Source organism: Neolamprologus multifasciatus, chromosome 23 (assembly GCF_963576455.1).
Source record: "Neolamprologus multifasciatus chromosome 23, fNeoMul1.2, whole genome shotgun sequence".
NCBI classification, from domain to species: domain Eukaryota; kingdom Metazoa; phylum Chordata; class Actinopteri; order Cichliformes; family Cichlidae; genus Neolamprologus; species Neolamprologus multifasciatus.
Window position 1 is genome coordinate 2,373,301 of NC_140460.1, and position 17,189 is coordinate 2,390,489.

Genomic DNA, 17,189 nt, shown 5'->3' on the forward strand with positions numbered 1-17,189 from the left:
TCCTAGTGCAAAGACAAGTGGAAGCAGAGAAAAACAACAAGCAGCATGCTACAAACTTTACCCGAGTCATTTAGACAGCCGTTAGCACACGATTCTCCTTATGGGGACCTGATATGTTTAATATGCTGCTGAGAATATAGCCCAGAAGAAGCGTATAGTATAGCTTTTATTTTGGAAAGAGACATTTCTCCATAATAAACTCTCTTTTCCAAAGATGAGTGATTCCTCAATCAGATACAGGGCTCGCAAAATCGCTAGCCCGACGGGGCTTTTTTTCCAGTCGGGCTACCAAAATCTATCTCTGCCCTGCCCGTCGGCCTATCCTAGGAAGGAAAAATATATGTCAATGCTTTTGCATTCTTTTGGAAATGTAGCTGGGTAATTATGTCATTGGCATCGGCCACTGTCAATATGTGACATACTGAAATCGCGTTTGAATTTGCGCTTGTTTTTTGCTTTCACTTTGCAATCGCGTGAACTGTGTATAGAGAGCGACAGTACTGATTGGTGAGTGATGATAATTTGCGCACCAATTCCTCTGACATCGTCTTATCAATCGTTAGCTTACTATGCAAACATGACAAGTGAAATCTCCCGCAGCTTAAACATGTGAGAGGTTGATCGCGCAGAGAATCGCTGAGCGTTATGTTAGTGCGTGTGTAAAAGCAGCAGGATATATATTTTAGTTCTGCTGAGCCAAATAAGACAGGTCAGCGTGAAGAAGTGACAGCCAAAGAAAAGCTTACCACAAAACGGAAAGGTTATGACAAATCAGACTATAAGGAAAAAAGAAAGTGCAGCTTTATGGTTTCATGGACAAAAGAATTTCTGTGGCTGCAATATGACGAGCTAAATAACCAGGGCTGCACATAAGTGGTCCGCAGGTGCGCATTCGCTGTCAAAATAAAAACCCGCACAAGATAAGAAGTTGCAACGCGTGTTTGCGTACATAAGATTTTCAGGAGGACAGACATTTGTTTAGAACTCTTAAAGATGTCGAAGAAGCTCCTTTAAGCAGTTACTGTGATGTTCCTCCACCTCCAAAGAAATGTCAGAAGGAGTCCGAACCACAAAAGAAGCGCGTATTCTCTGAAAAGTGGTTGCAGGAGGTGAGCTGGCTTCAAACAAATGATGAACGCACAGAGATGTGGTGCAGAATGTGCCGTGAAAATTTAATAAATGACAAATTAATAAAAAGGCATGAACATTTTTTTTTGTATCGAAAAAATATCGAACCGTGACACCAAAGTATCGAACCGAACCGAACCGTGAATTTTGTGTATCGTTGCACCCCTAATATATATATATATATATATATATATATATATATGTATATATATATATATATATATATATATATATATATGTGTATATGTATATATATATATGTATATATATATATGTATATATATATATATATATGCCCTTTGCCCTATGCCCTTATTAGGGGTGTGAATTGAAAGCCAGTTTCAAAGTTGTCTGCTGTTATTGGTGTTGACATGTTTTGTTTTGAGATGATAAAACTTTTGAGTTGATGCTGTATATACCTTCTTCTCCCCCCCCCCCCCCCCCCCCACACACACAAATGCAAACTGCGAAAAAAGATGAGCCCATGCACTTCCTCGTGATTGAAGCTAAAGTCTTTTTATAACTGATTAACTCACGATGGTATTTTTATGCAACAGGCTCTGATCTCTCTAGCTGCACAGTAGTTTACTTTTGGCTTCAGGGTGACTGGCTAGACAGGGAAGAAAACTGAAGACATCATTTCTCTCTGTAAAAGGTTAAATGATGACTAAAACTATTAGTGAAAGTGTAAATGGTAAGCAATCAGAACCGGACAGAGGATTTAAACACAATATTTTGTAACTAGCCAAACGTTTTCTGTCGCTGTATTTTTCTCCTTTCTTCTGTTTCTAAGTCACAGCCTATGACTTAGAAAAGTGTTGATCTGATTGTATGTTTTGTGTTCTCAGGGCACTGCACGCAGGAAGAAGAAGGTGGTTCACAGAACTGCAACAGCTGATGACAAAAAGCTTCAGAGTTCACTGAAGAAGTTTGCTGTCAACAATATTGCTGGAATTGAGGAGGTAAACTGACACATGAATGTGCGGTCGTGTAGAGCAGACCACTGTGTAGATTTTCAAAGGTATCAATAACGTGCATGGGCGTGCGTGACTTGAGAGAACTTGGGTGATCTTTTCTCCTCAGGTGAACATGATCAAGGATGACGGGACTGTGATTCACTTTAACAACCCCAAAGTTCAGGCCTCTCTATCCGCCAACACCTTTGCGATCACCGGCCACGCTGAGACCAAACAGATGACAGAGATGCTGCCCGCCATCCTCAGTCAGCTTGGAGCAGACAGCCTCAGCAGCCTGCGCAAGCTCGCAGAACAGTTCCCTCGGCAAGGTGGGTCGCCCCTCAGGGCTTTTTTATTATTTCATTGATTATGTTCATTTTTGGTATCAGCTTAACTTGTTTGTACCAAAAAGGATAAAAGAGGTAGGAGACGCAAAGCTAAGTTTACCTGTTAAGTAGACGCCTAAACTTTTTCCTTTTAGTTGGGATTCATTTTCACTCGCTTCCTTTTTGGGAGGATAATTTGTAGTTGACACCACAGCTTGATTATACTTTGATTCATGGGAAAGAAATTCTTGCAGCAGCTCATGTGCAAAATATTCACACCCTCCTTCAAAAGCATTTACAGCTTCTGGTTTTCTTGGGTAAGGCTCTACCATCTTTGTCCACCTGGAAATGTGCAGTTTATCCAGTTCTTCCTGGTAGACGCCTGATTCTGGGAACGGTTCAGGTGGTCAAGTGCTTCTTGGAACAGTTAAAGCCACATTAACATCACAGAGGTCGATTGAGAGCCGTGTGACCTTGTGGTGGCTTCTTTGTCTTTTTTTTGTCTTAACATTCAGTGTAAATGCAGGTTTCTGACTTTCTAAGCTGCTGCATGACCCGTCTGTTCAGTTTGCTCCATTTGAACCCCAGTCAAGCTCTAGGCACCTCTCACATTTTGGTTTATTGATAATGTTTCAAAGAAGAGCTACAACACAGTTAAATATGCAAAATCCACTTTATACTTAATATTTACTTTTCAAGGTGAAGCAAATCTTTTAAAGATTAGTTTTTCCAGATGAGCCAAGATGGTCTAAACATATAATGGCCACTTTATTAGGTACATATTTTCATCTAGTCTTTAGCAAACGTATCTAAGCAGCCAATCACTTGAGAGCAAGTCAGTGCATTTAGGCACAGCACCAAGCATCAGAGTGGAGAAGAAAGGTAAAGGTGGTTTTTGGTGCCATGCATGAAAACGTTCGTCTGAGTATTTCAGAGGCTGCCGATCAGCTGGGAGCACAAGAAGGTAATCTCTAAGGGTTTACAGAGAGTGGTCTGAAAAAGAGAATATATCCAGTGAGTGGTAGTTCTCGGGATGAAAATGCCTTGTTAATGCCAGAGATCAGAGGAGACTAGCCAGACTGCTTCAAGCTAATAGAAAGGCAACGGTAACTTGTTAGAATCAAGTTAAAAGAAATCTAGCAGGAAGCTGAGACTGCGATTCAAACAAGCTAAGGCAGTAAACGACTGGAAGAAATGTTGCCTGGTCTAATAAGTCCCAATTTCAAGTGATATGAGCCAATACTGGCATATCATAGAGATCAATACCAGCATATATGATAGAAAACTCAGCTCAAAAACACCCTCTCACCTCTGTTTGCCAAACACAGAGACAAGCGGTGTCTCCACATGCCACCAGTGCAGCTTCACTGCTCCTTTCATTGATTCTTCACGTCTCTGGGACTCTTGTTCTGAAAGCTATTCCCTTATTGTGGAGAATGCTAACATGGTGATGCCAAAGGCTACTGCCGATGATCCATCGCTCATGGTTTGTGAATGGAGTACTGTCATACTGGAGGAGAACACTCGTATACAGATATGCTTCATCAGAGGTTAAAAGTCATTATTTGATGCAACTTTCTATCACTTTCCAGCTAAAATGTGTTTTTTTTTCATCTTAGCTCTTGAAAGCAAGGCTCCAAAGCCAGAGGACATTGAGGAAGAGGATGATGATGTGCCAGGTATGCAGTGTCACATGAATAAAAAGAAGAATGATCAGAATGAAAACTTAGAGACAGCGACACTCTGTTAAATTTTCATTGTAGTATAGAAGATTGCTCTTTTTACTCAATTTAAGTCAATTTGCTCTTTTGAATATTTTTCTGCAGCCTTTAAAAGTTACTACAGTCGAACTCGTGTATGTGACTTTAGATTTTTCCTCTAGTTTAACTATTTGATGCTGTGCTTTTGGTGTTCTGTAGATCTCGTGGAGAACTTTGACGAAGCATCGAAGAACGAGGCAAACTGACAGAAAAATTCACTGGACTGAAGTGGAGCCTCCATCTGTCTGTTTGAGTGTAGTGATCCAGGCATATCAGACACTATCTCCAAATATATCCCACAGACTTTTACGTGTTCCCATGACCTACAGATGTCTGAGTCACACACTAGCACTACGAGGTTGTGTATTTAACAAAAAGAGAGCGAGATAAAAGAATAAGAACCCAACGCTCATCTAAACGGTGAATCTCTTCCACACTGTCGTTCATTATCAGATTACTGTGGTCTTTAAAGCCAGTCTTAAGAGATTTTTTTGTGTTTTGTTTATGAAACAAAAAAGACGTTTAACATTTTTTTAAAATGATGCTGTGATCATTGACTGAATGTTCTGAATGTTTTTATCAATAAATCAAAGAATTGTGTGCAGATTCATGTGAAAAGAAGCCAGTTTCCTACAGAATGACAGGTCGTGCATAAGGCTGGATTTTTATGTTTGGCACCTTAGCTCTGCTGTCTTGGCTTGTGCACCGTCCTGCGGGCTGTGTGGACAGCAAACTGGGGAGGGACATTTCTGCACACCTCTTGAGTTTCTTCAAAGAGCTGCAGAGAGGCACGGGGGAGGAGGGAGATCACACAGAAGGGGGGGTAAGAGAGAGGCGAAATCATCCCATCTTTCGCTTGTGAGCAAGGCACTGCTGCTTGAATCCATTTTCCTCCGCGCTCAGATGTAACCGGATAAAATGCTGAAGTTCTTCACAGCGCGGGATGATGAGAATGAAAGCCTTTTGGGAGCAATAACTGAGGGTAAGACGTTTGATTGCTCTGGAAATACCGGGGTGGGAATGCGTTACTCCCATTCATTGTGCGCGCGTGCTTGTGTGTGTGTGCGTGCCACTGAAAAAACGCTGATATAACACTTGGCTGCGCGCATAGACCGCGTCATCTGAAAAGCGCGTGCGCGTATGTGTGCGTGTTGCGCACTTTCGCGTGAACACTGGCTGCTTACATACATACTCCGCTGTAGCCTCAGTCAGCGTCACCTCAGTAAAGTGTCCCGGCTGCTCCGGTGTACCGGGGTGCGGGGTGAATGTCGCATTGCCTCCGGCCTCTGTGCCCGCGAGCACATTAAACATTTGCACGTGTGTGGAATGCGTCACTGTCCCGGGAAGTGAGCGCTCAGTGAGCCGGATCGGTGCAGGCAAGCACGCCGCTGTTTCGGGAAGTCTTCACTTTGTTGGCTTCGGTAGAAATGACGCCGCCAGCTTTTTCTTTTTTCTTCGTGTTTTTTAAGGATGGCTTTCTGCTGTAAATGAGCTGCAGTGCAGTTTAACGTGTAGTTAGTCAGTAGTACCCAATGTTTTGACGAGACTTTCAATCCATCCATGCATTTAAACCTATAAGAGCCTTATCCCCTTAAACCGGCCTATTCAGGAAACGCTGGCAGCTCAGTGAAACATCAGTTGTGCATACATTAACTCCGTTTGCGCTGCCGGCTGCTAATGTGCTGGGAAGGGCATTGAATCAGTAATTGGCTGTAATTACGGGAGGTATTCTTAATGTAGAGTCCGATGTAGAAACCTTGAATGGAGTGATCGCAGAATCAAGCGGCTTACTTGCATATTTTTATTCTGACACATGCAATAAACACAGTACTGTCACTTGAAACATCTTTTATTTGTTCATTACACATATTTATGTGTAACAATATGGCTCAATATAAGGAAGCAGCAAAGGTTTAAACACAAAATTACTGCTCAACTTTTTGTTCTCTAGGGAACCAGCTGCTATATGGTATCATTAATCTCTTGTACAACTACCACTGGCTATTTTGATCATCAGATACACCTCTCAAGGGCAACCTCACTAATGCTGCCATTAGTGAGGACTGAAATCTAGAAGATGTCTATTTAACAGTGAGCAGCTTTTTCACCTTAATGAGCAGGCAGGACGTGCATCATTGTATATGCTAGTGTGTGTACGTTTGACAGATAGAGAGATGGAGATGTTGACTTTCCCTTCTTGCTGGTGACATCATTATCATTGAAACAGATGAAGGGGACAGTACGTCTCTTCAGGACACCAAGCACCACTGGCTGAACAGACCCTGTCTGCTGGTGCTCAAAGATGGAGATGTGTCGAAACCTGCACTGGACTGTAGAGAAATCAGACCGCAATCTCCATCTAAAGCCACATTGGATGCGACGCTCAGGAGCAAATCTGGACCTTGTGAGCAGAAACCTATTGAACATCCCACTGAATCTGCTTCCCAAGTGGAGAATGGCAGCTGCACTGTGACTTCCATCTCCACATGGGGTGAAAAGGAGTCCCCCAGCCCTCTAGTGTTGGGCCCAGCAGAGGCCGCGTGGGCAGAGGAGGAGGAAGAGAAGAACCAGAAGTCGCCGGTTGTCCCATCAAAGGAAGACTCTGTGATTGAGGAGAAGGAGCGGGAGGAAAGTGGGCTGGAGCAGCAGGATGAGTCCTGCAGCATGGAGGGACCATCTCGAGGAGATCAGACAAACACCAATAAGGCTGGGGCAGGCCGCGGGGAGGAAGCGATGGGTGAGTGCGCTGCTTCTCCCGTGGATCTCGATGACATGTCTGAGACGAGCCCCGTCGGCATTCTGTCCAAGGATCGAGTCACTGTCCTTGGCGAGGTGGCCCCCGTGTGGGTCCCCGATGCCGAAGCGCAGGTCTGCATGAAGTGTGGTATCAAGTTTACATTCACCAAGAGGAGGCACCACTGCCGCGCCTGTGGGAAGGTAAAAAAGGATTTAAAAGTTCATTTCCTGTGTAATTAAATCTGAAGTGAAATCAAATGAGCAACTTGATAGTTTATAAGTGGAGTGTACGTGTGTGTCTCTGTTCATGTGTGGTGTGTGTGCATGTGTGTGTCGTCAGGTTTTTTGTGCACTTTGCTCCAGTTTGAAGTTCAAACTTACACACCTGGATGGGAAGGAGGGACGAGTATGCATTTCCTGTCATTCAGCACTCATTAAAAGTGAGCGTGATTGTTTTTTAGGTATTGCTGTAGTTGTATTTTTGAAATCATGCAGAAATCATTCTTGTATCTTCTCTTCAGGGATGTCTCCAAAAGGAAAAAGAAGGGTGTGGTTTGCAGACGAAATCCTCACCAATAAGCATTCAGAGTCCGCCCCGACCACACCCGTCAGGGAGCCCGCGTTCTCACCGCTGATGAGTCGAGTGCTGGGTGGGCCTGTTAAAAGTCCTGTGGGTTCACCCCAGATCAGGAGAGCTTTGAGGCCACATGGAACAATGATTGGTGTAGGTTCACCCAAAACGTGCCACTAAAACTCGACTACAGGGAAAATGTTGTTGTTGTTCTGTGATTTAGAGGGAAATGAATGATATATGTATTCTCACTCTGCCTCCCTTCAACTCCAGGAGGCCTGTGGTCCCTACGGCTGGGGAACCACAGCTTTAGTGAGCAGCTCTGCTAACCTCATTCCCTTGGATGGCTTGCCACCCATACTCACCTCCACAGGAGTCAAAGGAGGTAGGGCTAGCTCGAATTTAGAGTTTCAAAGTGAAAAGTAAACTTATTGTGTTTCCTCTTCAAATCCAGATACTTCTTGTTTTTCATTATATTCCTCCCCTTTTTTGTTAATGCTTTCATGTCTTGCAGAGTGCATGGTGCAAATATTGATGGCGGGTCACAAAGAAATAGGAGTTCTATGCAAATTGGGCAGCCCATGGCAAGGGGGGGAAATGGTCTCTGATTTTGAGCAGTTAATAGTTTAGCGATGAAGAGCAGATGGAGTAAAGTGAAAGCAGCAATTACAGATTCACACTGAATAAATTAGTGGTTCCTCGTTTTTTTCTGCTCACCCTCCTTTGCCTGTAACATTCCCCATAGTTAATACAGAAAAGCAACTTCAGCGTGCAGAAAAAGAAATGAGGAACAAGTGACTCTGTAAAGTGTCCATCTTGTTCCGCTACTTGCTGTCAGAAGCGACTATTTTATGACAAGAAAAACACAGTGGTCTCTCTCCATAGCCCACTATGGCAAAGCCAAGATTTGCCTCGACATTTTTTCTAGCCTTAATAGGCTCAATCATATTTAAGCATTAACCAACAGTACCTTTCACAGACCTGTCCTGCTTTCAGGGCAAATGTTGTAATTGTAATTTAGCTTCACTGCCCCTCCCCTTTTATAACCCTTATCCCATCCAAGGGAACCACTGACCAGAAACTAGCACCTTTGTTTTGGTTTAAGCACTAACCAGCAGTGTTGGGGAGTAACGGAATACATGTACCGCCGTTACCTATTTAAAATACATATGAGTAACTGTATTCCGTTACAGTTACCGTTTAAAAAGGTGGTATTTAGAATACAGTTACTTTGTTGAAATAAATGGATTACACGGCGGTACTTCCCTGTTTCATGTTGTGGCGGGTCAGGCCTGTTTGGGTTTTGTTTGACAGCTACTTCTGTTGTTCCAGGCGGCAGCGTTACGGTTGCCGCTCTCTCTCTGCGCCTTTTTGTTGTTGTTGTGCTAAGCTAACAGGCAGAATGCTACAGGTATAGCTCTAAAGAATGTAGCATCATGGGCAGTGTAGTCCGTGCTGCAGGGAGAATGGACTGCCATACCCGTTATGTGTCTGTGAGCGAGGGAGGGAGAAAAAGGAAAAGTACGAGCTGTCATCGAGCAAAAACGGGAGCTGGAAGCATGTAAATATAATAATAACCACTGCAGCCAAGAAGAGAGCCTGACGAGCCCAGTTGTAAGTAAACTATTATGACCGTGTTCGTGTTTTCCTCCAAAAACAATAAGTTCCGTTGGAGCCAGTGTTGCCAACTCCTCAGTAAGGAAAATCGCTATTGGTTGTCCTAAAAGTCGCTAGAAGTCGCTAAATGACGTCATCACCTAATTTGCATAATTGGTCATGCTAATGTAATTGTAACCTACGTTGTTGGAGAGAGAAATAACATCGTGGAAGAGACATAAAGTGAGTAAAAAACTAAATGCAGTTAGAATTTATTTAGAACTACAAATTAAATTTCTTTTAGCAATTATTGGTTTTTTTTGTCACAATTCCAACCCTGCTCCTTTATCTGGGCTTGGACCGGCAAAAGTGACCCGAAATAGGCACTCTGGTGGAGTTACTTTGTGTGTGTGTGTTTATAAGTAGTTTTAAACCTTGTGATCCACAAAACAGCAACAACAGTAAAAGAGTAAAAGAAGAACTGACTGCGTTACAGCACCCGCTGCTTGTTGAGAGTAAAAGCGTTATGCGCTTTCACGTCTGTTTTTTACACTGCCTATGATGCTACATTCTTTAGAGCTATACCGGTAGCATTCTGCCTATTAGCTTAGCACAACAACACGTCTTTTTTTAGCGACTTTTTTTTTTTTAGAAAAAAAAGTCGCTAAAAAAAGACGTGAAAGCGCATATCGCTATCGCTTATCGGGGGTCTGAAAACTCGCTATTAGCGACAAAGTCGCTAAGTTGGCAACACTGGTTGGAGCAGCCTTTCAACGCCTCTCTCTGTCTCTGCTAGCAAAGTTGACCCAGACAACAAAGTAAAGCTAGTTTTCAGCTACGAGCCGACACAGAACCCACCGTATTAGCCAGAGGTCCCTTTACTACGGTTCGGAGCCGCGGACCTTCAGTAACAGTAATAAATCACAGCAATAGTACATTCATGTAGTTGTAAACAGCATGATAATATATTAAGTAATCCAAAGTATTCCGTTACGTTACTCTCATTGAGTAACGTAACGGAATACGTTACAGAATACATTTTGGGGCATGTATTCTGTAATCTGTAATGGAATACATTTTAAAAGTAACCTTCCCAACACTGCTAACCAGAAGGGACAACTACAGCAAGTATTTCTATATGCATGATTTCCACCCATTAATCTAAAGAGCCAGTTCATAATTTCACAATACCAAATATGCATGATGAATCTGTATATGTCTTTACTAACAACTTGAGCCACATTTGATTATTTTGCTGTAAATAATTCCAAATATATTTTCATGCTCACTCAGCTGCTGTATATTGTGCACATGCTCCGATACCTCTTTGCTGCTCTTTGTGATTGTGTTGTTTAAGAGAACCAGGCAATCCTTCCACATGTGTGGTCCTTATTTATTTATTTATTTATTTATTTATGTATGTATGTATGTATGTATGTATGTATGTATGTATGTGTTGGGTGTTCTGACTTACTGCACTCGAATGCTGCTACTTTAATTTATTACGTGGACACTGTAATGCCTGGTTAAATGGGGGCAGTCCCAAGGCATTAATAAAACTGATCTGTTATTAATAACAGCCACCTGCTACTTGCCATCTTATTTAGAGCCACACTCTAATATTAATCTTTAATGTAATACTGGGCTGTTTTTTTGTGGTGAGTAAGAGTAGATTAGAAAACACTTTAAAAGATGTTCTAATCTACCCCCCCAGACTACACTGTGGAGGAGCAGCCCTCCGAGATGCTCCTTATTCAGGAGTTGGAGAGCGGCAGACCCAAGCCTCTGGTGTTTGTTCTCAATGCTAACCTGCTCGCTATGGTGAAGTTGGTCAACTGTGAGTATCTTTCCCCTCTTTCCTTTTACTGTGCATTATGAACTGCATACAGAACTTAATGTACACATTTTTATTTGTTGTTTAAAATGCCCGTATGTGACTGCCAGCTTGTGCTTGATTTCCCTGATTAGACGTTAACAGGAAGTGCTGGTGTGTGACAACAAAGGGAATGCACGCTGTAGGGCAGGTGGAGCTGGTGGTGCTGCTGCAGTGCCTACCTGAAGAAAAAAGCTTCCCCAAAGACATTTTTAGGCACTTCATTCAGCTGTACAGAGACACTTTCACAGGTCAGAGACATTACAAGCCCGTATACAGAATATTATCAGTCTCTACTTCACGGCTGTAGTATTTCTTCCCTCTTATAATTCCACATGTTTCGACATCTTTATGTTTCTGTAGGGAAGGTTGTGAAACACCTGTCACTCTCCCTGTTTGGCAGCAGCTTCTTTGGCAGTCAGGATCATGCAGGCTTCCTGTACGTTCGCTCCACTCTCCAGTCCCTTCAAGGTCTACCTCTGCCAAACCAGCCCTACCTCTTTGGCCTGCTGGTCCACAGAGCAGAGGTGGCCTGGGCCAAAGCCTTTCCCTTGCGCCTCATGCTGCGACTGGGCGCTGAGTACAGATGTAAGCCGGGCAACTATGTGAGCTCTCTGAGTTATGATGTTTCTTCCCCAGTTACCCACTTTCTGTCTCTTGTTCCAGTTTACCCATGCCCTCTGTACAGTGTACGCTTTAGGAAGCCCTTGTTTGGGGATATAGGCCACACAATAATGCGACTGTTAGTGGTGAGTATGGCATTTTGTAACATTTTTTTGTGTTGTTGCAAAACCACCCTTCCTGTCAGCAGTGGACGTTTGGTGTCACAACTTTTATTAAACATGGTGTAACAGACACCAGATCTTTTTACCATTCTGCTTTGTTCCAGGACTTTAGGAATTACCGTTACAGCCTACCAGTGGTATCGGGGCTCACTGTGGACTTAGAAGCTCATAGGACTTGCATAAAAATACCGAACACTGGGTATAACGAGGTAACACGAAGCCTCACAGAGTTAACGCTCTTACATATCGTTTCTTTCTCTATCGTTTACCCGTGTTATCTCCCATGTTAGCTAATGAAGGCTGTGAATAAGTCCAATGAGCATGTGCTGGCGATAGGGGCATGCTTCAATGACACTGCAGACTCCCACCTCATCTGTGTCCAAGCAGACGATGGCCAGTATCAGACCCAAGCCATCAGCATCCACAATCAACCACGTAAAGGTAACAACACAGTTGTTGGGGCAGGAAGGGACACGTGGAAAGTTTTGCTCAGCTAATATGAAAATCTGAAATTACTTTATTTAAGCTGAACAAACGAGGCTAAAACAGCAGCTAAAAGTATAGTCGTACTAATACTTCTCCAGTTTTGTTAAACGATGAGGATCTAATAAATCAGCTAAAAGATATGCATAAGCTTGAAACAGCTAAGCATGATCGATAAATGATCAATGAAAACTTATCGCTTACAGTAAATGTTTAGCTGAATATACTCCAGAGAACACTGGAAGCAAAGCGAATAGATTTTACACATTTCAAATTTAGAAGTAAATGTGCTGCACAAACTGAATGGATTCTGCACAACAAAAACATTGTGCAAACCCACTGAATATTATCACAGTGCATCTAAACATATGTAGCTCATGGAAGTGCATATAAAGCAAAACAGTTTGAGTGTGAACTTCAGTGCAGCCGAGCAAAAGTCGGAGAAAATTCGAAAATGAAAGAACAACAGTGGTTCGAGATGTTAATCGCGGCCAGTTCCAGTTATGTGACACTAGGTGGCAGTGCATGCACTTGTAGTTTTTGCCTTGTCACTGTAAAGACTGATCAAAATGACATTCCTTCCTTCCTTCCTTCCTTCCTTCCTAGTTACTGGATCATGCTTTATTATATTCAGTAGTGCGCTGAAAGCGTCAGCGGGATACCTGGCCAAATCCAGCGTTGTAGAAGGTAGGATACCCTCTGACCAGAGAAGCCAGGTTAACCATTACTTTCTCCTCACCTCTGAGGATAGCCATCATTTACATTTTAAGTAGAGCGCCCCTGCTTAAACTGGCTTATTCAGAATTTGTTGATCTTTGTATGTGTGTGTCTGTGTACATTTTAACAGACTGTTTGTCTAGGCGTGTGTCTCCCCATTGGTGTGTGTTTGTGTGTGTTTCTCCTGTATCGCTGTCCCCTCTTCGCAGATGGGCTAATGGTGCAGATCACCGTGGAAACCATGGCGGAGCTCCGTCGATCACTACGGGAGATGAAAGACCACACTGTCACCTGTGGACGGCTGGACCAATCAGAGAGCCAGGAGCTTGTTTGTGTACAGTGGGTGGAGGAGAAATGCACTGTGAATAAGGGGTGAGTGTGTCCAACTGTTTGAAGTGCAGGAAGGCTTTTGTGTTCAGTCCGGTAGAACAATATAAGACCCATTCAAAAGGTAGCTGTGAAAAACTAACGGTGGTTGATTAGAATTTGGAACATCCTAACAAAGAGCTGCAAAAAAGCGTGTAAGAGACGTCCAGTGTAAACAGGAGGGCTGGAGTTTAAATCTGTACACATCCCTTTCAGTCTGTTTTAAACTGTGTGTACATCTAACCACCTATCAGTGTTTGTGTTCTCCAGCATCATCAGCCCCATCGATGGGAAATCAATGGAGTCTATCAGCAGTACCAAGATGTTCCAGAAGTCCGAATACAAAGAAAATGGAAAGATCATCCGCTGGACAGAAGTATATATAATGATCTGCTAAAAAAGTTAGCATGTCCATGTGTACAGCCACCCGTCTTTACATTTGCGTGAATATTCTGTGCAGGTGTTTTTCCTGCAGACGGGTGATAATCCCAAAGGAGCGGTGACCGACTCTGCTGAACACAACCGGCTCACGGAGAGAATCGCCCGGGCGTTTTGCTTGGCACTGTGTCCACACCTTAAACTGCTGAAAGAGGACGGGATGGCCAAACTGGGACTGCGTGTCACTTTCGACCCCCAAGAGGTCTTTAAAGAATTTAGCTTCTTGTAGCCAGAGAGAGAGAGACGTATAACTAACTAATGTGTGATCTATTTCTGCCAATTTGACTGGTTAAACTGGTCTTGTGAGCATCAGACTTGAGCCATGTAAGGTCACATCAACAATATGACTAGGGATGGGTACCGGTATCCGGTGCCATGATGGCACCGGTTCTGACATAAACGGTAGTAACCAGACCGAAAAGCAGCGCACATTTCGGTGCTTTATTTCGGTGCTTTTTTTCCTGAGCTGTGATACACTTTCTTCTTCCTTACATTTGTATTGGCGGTTGGCAAACAACTGAAAGGTGCATTACCGCCACCAACTGGTATGGAATGATACACTTTAGATTCTAGCCAATCATTTTAAGTTTCCGAGAATAGTAGGCGGGTCCAGGTACGTACGTTCTTTTAGAGCAGAGCTACAAATTAAAAATGTCCAAGGCGAAGCGGTCAAAAGTCTGGCTGTACTTCACAGCAAAAGATGCAAACTCAGCAGCTGCAACAAGTGCTTTAAGCTGATACTGTGATACTGTCAAAGAAGGTAACACCTCAAATCTGATGAAACACCTGGCGACGCATAGTGTTTTTTTTTAAAGCCGAGAAATGCGCCGTATTTGATAGCTTGCTGCGAGACCTCACACCGAGCACATCTACTGCTTGTGGGTTGCCTGTTATCGGACCCGGAATTAGCAACATCCCCCAAAAACCCGAAGAGGAGAGTCCTGGCCCCTAGCCCTGCCAGTGTAGCAGAAATGATGAGGATGATGATGCAGCAGCAGCCGTTCTTCTCTGCGTGAGTAGCTTAATGTTGTTCGTGTGTAATTTACGTTGAGTAGGCTAACCACGTTATTACATTAATGCATGTAAGGTGAACTAGCAAACACCATCATAGCTACATGCAGCTGTCTTCTTGTTTGATGGCAGATACTCCCTTCACCCTGGCCAAAAAAGGCTAAAATGACCAAAGAAAAAGTGGAAAACAGTTAAACATGAGAGGTTTTTGGACAAAGTTTGTGTTTTTTTCCATTGTTTAAGCACTGCTTCCAGCCAAGAGTGATACCATATATGCTCTATAGCTGCAGAAAAGGCTAACATTGTTATCTTTTTACAAAAAAACAGCTGAACATGAGAGGTTTTTGGACAAAGTTTGTGTTTTTTTCCATTGTTTAAGCTGCTTCCAGCCAAGAGTGATACCATATATGCTCTATAGCTGCAGAAAAGGCTAACATTGTTATCTTTTTACAAAAAAACAGCTGAACATGAGAGGTTTTTGGACCACTTTTGTGTTTTCCATTCTTTAAGCACCGGTTTGAGCACCGTTTAAGCACCGGCACCGTTTCAAAAGTACCGGTTTGGCACCGGTATCGGATAAAACCTAAACGATACCCATCCCTAAATATGACCTTATTCTTTATGGTAAAAACGTAGCACTGCACTAGTAATTTAAATGGAGAGCAGAGGTAATTTTTAACTGTTTAAAATTTGTTCACTGGTCGAGACAAATTAAAAAACAATTTTTTTAAGTGATGGAAAAATAAGGAAAAAAAGACACTAATGCAAAAATGTTTTTAGCTGATTGAATGTGTATTGGAGCAGGCCAGTGATTTATAGTAGCAAAACCTTCCATTCATAAGAAGATGAACAGCAATGACTGTGAACCAGATCGCATACAGTATGTGGTGATTAAGACGGATTTACCCAGGCTTCCATATCGTAGGCTGGACGTGCAGACTGTGGTCTATAGACAGATTATCTGAGATAATGTGTTACTTAATGTGCTACACCCACTTCTGCAAGTAACACAAGCTTTGTTGTGAAATAAAACAGCTTGTGTTACTCCCAGTATGAACTTTGACAAAGGCAACACGTCGTTCTCTTGTGAAAAAAAAATAGAAACCTTAGCCTAGAATTTTATCTCATTAGTAAAGAAAGCTTTGAACAACGTTTAGAACACCACTGTGGCTTTTTAAAAAACTAACAAGTGGCTTGTTTATTATTTCAGGCTGGATTTGTGGCAGGGAGCAATGGGCAGCCTCTCCCAGCTCAGTACCTCAATGCGCTGAATAGCGTGCTGATTCCTGTCATCCACAGCAGGGGCCGCAAGAGGGACGGCGAGCCCATAGTGATGGAGCTCATTTTTTACATCCTTGAGAACATCACTTAGAGAACTCAGACTTTCCACTAATTCATCTTCTTAACCCTGACCACGGCTTCATCTCCAGCACTTCTCACCAGTTTCAGGGCAATAAAAGCATTCCAAAGGCAAAGCGGCTCATATCCGAGGTCTGCATCCATCTCATCCAAGAGATCTGACTCTTTGTGGTTTTCTGATCTCACTCGGCTCAGCCACAATCAATCAGGCTACGCATGAAACCTACGATGGACCATTAGATAAGGGTGCAGCTCTCGCACTGTAGTAGCAATTTCATGGCTTGAAATCATCAATGTCACAATGTTTAATATATATTTTACAGTCAATACCTTTAAAGTGATAGCTCACAACCTTAAAGCTAAGAGAATGACTTGAAGTTCTGTATCAAATCCAAATAGCAGCTTCATGCGCACTGAATGAATGCCTGGAGAATGTTTTAATATTTGATGAATTTTAACTGACTGCTCATGAAATGTAATGTTAGCTTGGAATTAAACTTGCAACAGTGACCGAGTTCTTGCCTATTGCCCAAGGACCCCGAGCGGTTTCACTGAAATATTGCCATTTTTCATCAAAAGGAAGGTTATGCTTTTTACCGTTTACTCATTCCTAGAGATTTGACTTTTGCTCCTGTAAGACCTAGAAACATGTACTTGTGACCTCCTTAGGTTGCTTTTGGAAAATTACAGTTTTTAATATAACCATCAAAAGGCATTATATTGCAGCTATAAATGATTTAGGTCTCCACCATTTAAAAAAAACAAACAAACAAAACCCACACACCAACAACAAAAGGTTCTGAATTGTTATCCAATTTATAACAATTTTAAGTTCATTTATGGCTGCCTATGCAGAATCAGGGGAAAGAAAATCTGCAGTGTAATCTAATGATTTTAATATCATTTTATATTCTGGATCAGCAGAGAATTTATCTTGTTTGACTAACACAGGCAAAGTAAACCTTTTCACAATCAGCCCATTCCTGACCCTGATGAACTGATTTGAGCGGGAATTGTTCTGGTGGTTCCGGTCTGCGGGATGCCATTTCTGCCTTGTGCCATGAAGAATAGAGCCCTTGTTGAC

The 17,189-nt window shown here is 42.6% G+C and overlaps 2 protein-coding genes across 4 annotated transcripts in view; both read left to right on the top strand.

Annotated features, from left to right (window-relative positions):
- btf3l4 (basic transcription factor 3-like 4) overlaps positions 1-4,776 on the top strand; it is a 12,730-nt gene extending 7,954 nt beyond the window's left edge. The window contains exons 3-6 of the mRNA XM_085150849.1: positions 1,977-2,090; positions 2,212-2,413; positions 4,030-4,089; positions 4,330-4,776. Of these exons, the coding sequence (XP_085006975.1) occupies positions 1,977-2,090; positions 2,212-2,413; positions 4,030-4,089; positions 4,330-4,376 (423 nt within the window). The 3' untranslated portion in view covers positions 4,377-4,776. The remainder of the gene's footprint in view (positions 1-1,976; positions 2,091-2,211; positions 2,414-4,029; positions 4,090-4,329) is intronic.
- Positions 4,777-4,899: 123 nt separating this feature from the next.
- zfyve9b (zinc finger, FYVE domain containing 9b) lies at positions 4,900-16,843 on the top strand. Of its 3 annotated transcripts, XM_085150838.1 has the most exons (16): positions 4,900-5,152; positions 6,398-7,107; positions 7,247-7,346; positions 7,428-7,630; positions 7,751-7,862; positions 10,788-10,910; positions 11,042-11,197; positions 11,310-11,534; positions 11,613-11,695; positions 11,836-11,940; positions 12,022-12,172; positions 12,821-12,901; positions 13,141-13,303; positions 13,568-13,673; positions 13,758-13,937; positions 15,957-16,843. In XM_085150838.1, exons 1-16 carry the CDS (start codon positions 5,089-5,091, stop codon positions 16,116-16,118), a joined length of 2,724 nt encoding a protein of 907 aa, XP_085006964.1. In that variant the 5' UTR covers positions 4,900-5,088; the 3' UTR covers positions 16,119-16,843. The 3 variants fall into 3 exon arrangements, with proteins under 3 accessions (XP_085006964.1, XP_085006963.1, XP_085006965.1); XM_085150837.1 differs by having other exon boundaries at positions 7,247-7,630; XM_085150839.1 differs by lacking the exons at positions 13,758-13,937; positions 15,957-16,843 and having other exon boundaries at positions 7,247-7,630; positions 13,062-13,303; positions 13,568-13,675.
- Positions 16,844-17,189: the final 346 nt, after the last annotated feature.

What these genes read in the sequence shown, in the direction of transcription:
- zfyve9b (XM_085150837.1), top strand. Translation starts at nt 5,089, where the DNA reads ATGCTGAAGTTCTTCACAGCGCGGGATGATGAGAATGAAAGCCTTTTG. An exon ending in AAATGCACTGTGAATAAGGG is followed by an intron (nt 13,304 to 13,567) that starts GTGAGTGTGTCC and finishes TGTGTTCTCCAG; the next exon opens with CATCATCAGCCCCATCGATG. An exon ending in TCACTTTCGACCCCCAAGAG is followed by an intron (nt 13,938 to 15,956) that starts GTCTTTAAAGAA and finishes TTATTATTTCAG; the next exon opens with GCTGGATTTGTGGCAGGGAG.